General features: G+C 38.3%; 1 protein-coding gene across 1 annotated transcript in view; it reads left to right on the top strand.

The window, feature by feature from the left end:
- Window positions 1–246: 246 nt before the first annotated feature.
- LOC145769000 (uncharacterized) overlaps window positions 247–8,798 on the top strand; it is a 35,612-nt gene continuing 27,060 nt past the window's right edge. Inside the window, exon 1 of the mRNA XM_082580601.1 lies at window positions 247–463. Coding sequence (XP_082436727.1) covers window positions 315–463 — 149 coding nt within the window. The 5' untranslated portion in view covers window positions 247–314. The remainder of the gene's footprint in view (window positions 464–8,798) is intronic.

Here is an 8,798-nt window from a genome sequence, read left to right as displayed (position 1 = left end):
AATGTCACTGCACCGCTTCAAAATATGTTGGTTCAACACCGCTTCAGAACACGCTGATTGTGTTTCGGCAAGACTCTTGGTGGTATACCAAAATAATATGAGCAGCTGATTTATAACTACATGTCTATTTACTGTTTTGAATTATTCTGTTGTGTTGTATCTGTGATCGCAGTGAACGGTACTAAATGTTGTCGCAATAGGCATAAAATGAAATGTGATTATTATTATTATTGCTTAGGCTTGTGACAAGATGCACAATGCACATGTATACTAGTTCAGCTAATATGTTCTTGCAATATCATTTTTGACTTGTGATGGCTTCATTAGAGCCAGCTCAGGCGGAAAAGGCTGTAAATGCAATCAAACATTTGACCATAGTCAAAGCTAGACTTGAGAAGGATCTCCAAGAATCAAAACAATCAGAAGAAAAAACAAAAGCTGAATATCAGCAACTGAGAATAAAGTAACTAATAATCTAATAATTTATATGTAATACTAATAAGCCTACTCTAATTATCACTTTATATAATTATGCCTAATCTTGCATATGCAGTGATAGCCCTAATTTTCAAAACTTATTGCCTGGCTATGGTAACAAAGGTGGGCACCATATTGCATGGGATGGTTTACTCATTTATGTGACAATTTTTTTGATTATTTGCAAATACATACGAAAACTATGTTCCTTTCTGCAAAATCTTATACTTTTTCATGTGACAATTCAAGCTTGGCAGTGTCATATTTATGATAACAATATAGTGGTTTATTTTAAACAAATAACTTGGTTGCAATAATGAAACTTTTGAATAGGGTGGTTTGAAAAATATTTTTTTTGCAATTTCAACATGGGGGATTCTGAAAACCTGGCAAACCTTTTAAAAATAACATTTCCAAAATTTTTTTTTTGGTTGGCCCCAAAACCCAGCCACCTACCCCCCAACAAAGGTCACGAAAGGTCAAATTTAGTAAAAAATCTTTTAACTTGCTTACCACTCATAGTAGAAAGTCAGTTTTAGTGTCAAATAATGCAGAATACCTATGTTTCTATGTGTCATTAAAAGAACTTTTTCTCTAAATGCATTCGTTTTTGAGACAATCTAAAAACATGCATTTTTAGGGTATTTGGGTCATTCCATGCCAAACGTCCTAAAAATCATAAAGTTTCCAGTTTGACCCACTTCGATTTTGCTCAAACTAGGTCAATATGTTATTTGGCATGATAAAGCTATGCATTACAAATTTGAGCTCAATATCTATTATAGTTTTGGAAATATGATGCTTTAAAGTTTTAGGTACCCCCTAAACTTTATTTATTTATACCCCCTAAACTTTACCCCCTAAACTAAACTTATTTTTTACCTGTTGAAGAAGATTACCTAAAGATGAAGAATCAAGGAATAGGAGTACACTGCAAGGATGTGTCAATTATTATTCAGTTTTATTGCAGGGGGTTCTTCCAATTCAGCCAAGTTCATGTTTACCATTTTATAGTAAACTTTTGCTTTGTAGTTGAGTTTTGGTCTGTGAAAATAACGTATATTGACACATCTTTGCAGTGTACTCATATTCTCTGATTCTTCATCCTTAGGTTATGTTCTTCAACAGGTAAAAAAGATTGTTTTGTCAACACTTTTTTATGGGGGTGTTTTTATACCACAAGATGGTGTTATTTTGGCTATTTTTGCTTTAGGTGCATATTTTGATGCATTGTAACTTTCTAATAAATGTAGTGTTACTGATAAAACTTGGTAAACTTGTAATCTGGTAGGGAAAGAATATTCATGATAATATAATTACCATCCTACTTTTTATAAAAAAGTTACAGATTTCCAAATATGGCAAAAAGTTTGTTTTTGGTAAAGAAAAAAGCTACTTTGAGGCTTGATTACTCCACTATGCTGCAAATTAATTGCATTTTGACAATGCAATCATGTAATATAGTAATATATCATGTAATATATATAGTTAAAAGTGAACCATTTTACCTAGAGATGTAGCCTACCGATACCAATGTTTTGGCCGATACCAATACCGATATCACTTTTTTAGGCCGATACCGATATTTTGGCCGATACTTTAGTGTTACAAAAAGAAGCAATTTTGGTATTTGAAAGGAATTATATCAAATGTCGGAATGCAAAAGAAACGATTCTGTGGAATAAAATACAAAATTCTCTAAATAAACAAAAGGCATCGTTAGATTTACAGAAGGCGTCGTTGGATTTTCAAAAAATCGCCAAATAGGGAACTCGCCGAAAAAGGCTGCCACCAAATCGGACTCACCGAAATGGGCCATTCCGATATATTGATGCTATGATATTCGTTGGTAACAACTTCAATGCATTTTGGGGTACAGTTATCAGTTTTTAGCTTTGTCAAGTCAGAATCATTTATCACTCACTATTTAACCATATTTGGCCATTTTTTTCATAATTTGTGATGGTTCAGCAATAATGGCTGATAAAGAATTATGTGAAATCTTTTAGACTGATGAATATGTTGATTTCGACAAGGCACTTGAAACCAATGATGATTGATGAATGAGTCATCCCTGTCTGGAGTGTAATGCTGTGAATGTTTGAGTTGAGATGTGATTAAATATTACCTTTCTTTGAATATCAACATTAACAAGTACCAGTGCCGGTACTTCATTTGGCAGATTTTTTTTAAAGCGTTTTTTGATTTTCATGAAAGCTACCGTATATACTCCAGTATAGGTCGAGATTTTCGCAAGTGATTTTCAGCTCAAAAGACAGGTTCAACTTATACACGGGACAAGCTGTTGTCTCCAGCTCGGCACCCTTCAAAATTAGCACATTTTTGCAGCGGTAAAATCATTCGGAGACGTAGATGACGGATTGTGAAATGGCGTCGGCCGAAGTAAAAGTATCAAATACGTTTATTTGCAGTGATTCAAACTTAATTTTTAAATACAGTAGAACTTGGATAACTCGTCTTCGGAAAACTCGTCAGTTTGCCCAAGTCGTCAATGAATGCCAGGTCCCGGCAGAAAGCCTATCTTTTGTACACAATCAAGTTCGGTTAAGTGGTTATCGCGTAACTCGTCAATTCGATTATGTCGTCACTGTTTTTCTTCCCCCTGGGACGTAAAATTCGTTTAAGTTGTCATCAACCCAAATGCTGATGTGGCATTTGCAGACTCTTTAGAGAAGAAATTACTGCGCTAAGACGTGTGCAAGCACACACTCTATCGGGCCAGACGCACATGTGTGGAGTATGTTGGTCTGGTCGATAGCGGGTGTGCGCACACATGCTCTGTTGTCGATAAGAGAAGCGCTGTTTAGCACGTGCGTGGTTCATTTGTGACAATACTCTTGGATGGTTGGAAAGCTCCAACACTATGTGTTATGCCAAGAAGACAGTGGTGAATTCGCAAGCTCACTATCAAAAATGCATGACTACTTAGTTGACAAGACACTTGCAAGCAAAACGCAGTCAAAAATATCTATGTTCTTCATTTAAGCAGTTAAGTGGGTTGTAACTGTACGTACGATACTGTACTTTATTGTGTACCGTAATTAAATTCTTTTCTCGCTTTCCTCTTCGTCTCACTTTACAACTATCGCATTTAATTAGGTCGCGGAGCACTATGAAATAAATGCGACCCAAAACAATGGCAAAATTTAGCTGTTTGCATTGGTCGTCAGTTCGTGTAAGTCGTCACTTTTTCTGTTCCCCCTGGGGTGACGAGTTATCCAAGTTCTACGTATAATGATTTCTTGTCAACTGTAAACTTTATACATTTGTTGAGCACTATGCAAAGCTCACAAAACAAAACAGCAGAAAGAGCTGTTTTAAGCGATCAATTTTTTTATTTTTGCGTGTAGAGTATAATATATAGTTCTTCTTCCTGTTTTAAGTCTCATTTCCTAGAATCAGGGTAGGACGGGGTCTGGCAAGGCACATCCTCAGTCTCCATTCATCACGATCTAGGGGGCTAGTGTTGGTCATCTGCCACTGTCTCCGTTTGCGGTATCACTCCATGTATTCCTGGGGCATCCAGTCTTCTTTGTACTAGCAACTGGCACATCTCAGCATTGATTTATCTATCCGCTGCTCCTTTCAACATGTCCAAGCCAGCGGAGACGGTTGAATCGGAAGACATCTTCAATCGTTTGCAAGCCCCGCCTGGCGAGTAGTATGTCTGAGCTGGTGTACTGGTTCTCTAGTTCAGGGGTCCGCAAATACTTTTTGGTGCAACCCAAAAAGCAATCGTTCGAAGTCTTCGCGACCCAAACGTTTCGGAAGCATATAATTTTGCGCAAAACACTTTGCAAATTAATATTAATTCCAATACGGTCGTCCCCACTTATTAAGGCCACATCGGGACCGGACGATTTTGGCTGCGGGAGACAATTTTCTACCACTCCTATACCTTCAGTAATTCCGGAATGGACCAAATTGGGCTTAATAAGCGGGTGGACCTATTAACCGTGCGTTTCGTCGTTGTGCAAGCCTCTGGGGCTGAGGGTCTACTCTATCTTTTTACCAGCCCAGACTCAAGATGTTCCCGGACTACACTGGAAGGCTATTAGAGAGCAGCCAGTATTTAGTTTCATCACCCATGACACGCAGACCTTCCACTCCGTTAGGTGGCTTGAAGATGGTATCGTACAGTTATTGATGATGTGGTCTGCAGTCTGTTCCTCGGCACCACATTCAAAGGAGGAGGAAGAGGCTAATTCCCCAATGGTGCATGGTTGACCGGAAAAGCCCGACGCACGTACGAAGACGGTTGAGGCGCACCCATGCTTGTCTTTGTAGTGTCAGTCGGATGGGACATGTGTCGACGTCGGGGATGAACGAATGGAGTCTGGTGGTACTTGACTTCCTTTCAGAATTCCATTTATAGTCCACCCAAGTAGCCGCAGAGATGAAGTTCATCTGCTGCGTTGATCAGAAGTTGAGCGGCTGCCACGAATGGTTGTCTTGACTTCAGTCGACTGGGGTGCTGGTTTGGGGAAGCAGAGATCTTGTGGTGGAGAAGATGGTTAGGCTTTAGTGCCCGTCGGTTAAGAAACAGAGTGGCTTCTTCGTGACGAAGCTCAGAAAGTTGGATGCCAGCGAGAATGGCAAAATTATCCAATGAAGTGGGACGCATGCATCCGGTAACTGTGCGCAGGGTGCTGTTTATGGCAGTGCCGATGTTATGGCAGTGTGCACTGCAGCACCAAACAGGTGCACAGTACTCTGCTGAAGAGTAGACAAGGGCTAAGGCTGCTATACGCAAAGTGTCAGCCCTCGCCCCCCAGCTGTGGCCTGCCAGGCGCTTGAGTAGTGCAGCGTGGGATGTCATTTTCTTGCGCAGTGACACCAAATGGTGGCGGTATGTGTACGATCTGTCTAGTGTCACCCCAAGATATTCTGGTTCGGGGCAGAAGGTCAGAGATTTTCCATTGTTCTGAACATGTAGCTCACGATCAACTTCCCGAATGTAGGCTATAGGTGGAAAGCTGCCGCCAAAGTTTTGTTTTCGCTAAGTTTCAGTCGCCAGTTCTGGAGATAGCCTAAGCTGAGAGAGTTTTCTTGCCCTGGCTCAAGCTGTCTTCCAGGCTATATATATAACCGTGGGCTTAACTACTGTACTACAATCGAAAGTATAAATTTTCTTGTAGCCTACCAAATTGTACGAAACTCAGCACATCAAAGACTATATGATTGTATTCATATTTGCCATACAAGTTATATTTATGGTAATTTTAAACCGTTTTGCGACCCAATGTGAATGGTCTCGCGACCCAAATTTGGGTCGCGACCCAGTATTTGCGGACCCCTGCTCTAGTTGTCTGATGTTGAAGATCCACCGTATCATGCGTTGTCATTTTGTTTGATTCTTCCCAGTACCTCTTTTGTCACAGCCTAGCATTTACTCAAAAATAACATCACACTCCTGACACAGCTGTTATAGACCATGCCTTTACTGGAAAGGAGGATATCTTTGTTGGTGAGTATAGGCAGTAGTTGTTTGAATTTAGTCTAGGCTGTCTTCACTCTGGTAGTGGAGCTGGGGACGGTACCTCCACCTACGTAATAAGAATGAATATAATCATTCTTATTACATAACATTCCATGATTGTTGAAGTCGATGTCAAACCAATGGGGCTCGCATAAAACAATGATGTCAGGTTGGCTAGGTGATAATAGCGGTAAGAGACGTTGTTATGTAGGCAATATCTGCGACCAAAACCATTAAATACAAGAAGGCTAAGTGCTAATTTTCATGCGTTAATGAGCGGATTTTGATTCGCGTGCGTCTGGCAACAAAACAATGCGTTCTGTTGAATCATAATTGATCTCAAAGCAAGAAGACCTTGTTGAAAATAGCACGTGCGTCTAATTTAACTGGATTACCGTACTTATTATTGCCGTGAATAGAGTTACGTGACTATTCCAGCAGCGTAAGTTACTCTACGGTTCTATGCTCTACTTTGAAATTTCATCACTGTATGTCAATGCCTATAATTAGATTGATGAACCATCGAATGGTAGTGTCGGGAATAAGCTATTCGAAATGGTATTATTACAATGGTATTACATGGGAAAAGGAAATATCACCGATTTTCAGCTCAAAAGTAGGGATTCGACTTATACACGAGATCGACCGATGGTACTCGAGTATATACGGTATTAAGCTGCGCCCTTTTGGGGCAAATTTTTAATTTCAATTGGGGGGGTATCTAAATATTTGTGTATGCCTGAAAAATGAAGGCATGCAAAAGAAAAAAATTTTTCGTCAATGTTTAGACCCTGCTGTCGGCCCCGGAACATTTGCAGGTTACCGGAATTTTGAAATCTTCATAAAATCTTAATCTTTTGTGCTAGGTAGGGCATGTTGGTATTCATTTCTATTGTTTTTGGATAATTAATCCATTCATTAAGTATAATATACAGACAAATTTAGACATGTTTTAAAATTTTAATTTTTGCAACGATGACAAATTTTCTTGCATTTTATGTAATTTTTGTGGTGTCTGAAGGTTATGATAGTAGCAAGTTGGATTTACTGGTTCTGGTACATTCTGAAGCAATATAAATAGACTCATTAGTTAAACATTTTAACAGAAACAATGGCTAAGGAAGTCCAGATGAAAAAATAGTATTATAATTCTTATTTATGTAACAAATTACATCACAGGCATGTAAGTATGTATGCTGTTTCTCCACCCATTAACTTGATTCCGATTATACCTTCCAGGATACTACGAAATATACCTACCTGACTCATTTTTTTGAATGTATTGTAATAGCTGAGTGTAAGAATGTCATAACGATCTTCAATAAAGGATGGTCCTTTAGAAATAGAAAAGTATGAGTCACTAAAAACATCCGAACTTCCACTTCGTTTGAATGTACTCAGACATTTTCTCTATCTCCGTACATTTCAATTTATGAATTCCACAACATCTAGTCAACTGCACAATCAACTCTACGAAGACATCATCAATATATATTCATCTGCATCTATAGCAGCCACAAATTGCAAGAAGACCATCATTGACCAAGTAAAAGAGCTTGAAACCAAAAGAAAGACTGTGAACAAAAACAAGAATAACCAGCAGATTCTTAGGTTCAATAAGTTAGAGTTAACCAACGCAAGTGACACAGTGGGCCAATTTTTATCTTGATTAAACTTTCTGGAAGATTTCCACTATTGGCCGCCTTGCCCAGCTTATGCAGGTGCTTTGTATCATTTGAGAGATTCTGCTCAACTTGAACCGAAATTTCAGGATATTTTGGTATCTATAGCTATTTCGATATATAGGATATTTAGCTGGGCTATTTGAACCACTAAATAATATATACAGTATATATTATTTAATGGTTCAAATAGTCCAGCTTATGCAAACTTGCCCAATGCCCAGCTTATGCAGGTGCTTTGCATCATTTGAGAGATTCTGCTCAACTTGAACCGAAATTTCAGGATATTTTGGTATAACATATATATTATTTAGTGGTTCAAATAGTAGTGGCTCCATTTCTCATACATTTTTCCGATTGGGCCATTAAAACTGTTTGGCCCTGAAGTTGATCCATCAATGTGTTCAAAAAGTTTGCGAAGTAATAACTCGCAGTGGTGAAGTAAGCGAACTACATGCTGACAAGGTCTTCCTATACTTCTTTCGATATGGGCCATTGAACCATCCTTCCAGCTAGTATTAGAGCTCGTACCATCTCCTCAAATAACACATATGTTAGATATGTTAATTTTCATTGAGGGGAGATGATCCACGACACCTTCAGCAACACATTTTCCTGTAGAATACAAATTTTAAAGTTAAGACTTCCTAAAAAAAATTATTGAACCTAAAAATCTACTGGTTATTCTTGTTTTTTTCACAGTCTTTCTTTTGGTTTCAAGCTCTTTTATTTGGTCTAATATGGTCTTCTTGCACTTTGTGGCTGCTATAGAACCAGATGAATATATGTTGATGATGTCTTCGTAGAGTTAATTGTGCAGTTGACTAGATGTTGTGGAATTCATAAATTGAAATGTACGGAGATAGAGAAAATGTCTGAGTACATTCAAATGAAGCGGAAGTTCGGATGTTTGCAGTGACTCATACTTTTCTATTTCTAAAGGATCATCCTTTATTGAAGATCGTTATGCCATTCTTACTCTCAGCTATTACAATACATTCAAAAGAATGAGTCAGGTAGGTATATTTCGTAGTATCCTGGAAGGTAAAATCGAAATCAAGTTAATGGGTGGAGAAACAGCATACATACTTACATGCCTGTGATGTAATTTGTTACATAAATAAGAATTATAATACTAT

The sequence above is a fragment of the Aplidium turbinatum genome, chromosome 4 (assembly GCF_918807975.1).
Source record: "Aplidium turbinatum chromosome 4, kaAplTurb1.1, whole genome shotgun sequence".
In the NCBI taxonomy this organism is placed as follows: domain Eukaryota; kingdom Metazoa; phylum Chordata; class Ascidiacea; order Aplousobranchia; family Polyclinidae; genus Aplidium; species Aplidium turbinatum.
This window is presented reverse-complemented; position numbering and strand designations above follow the sequence as displayed.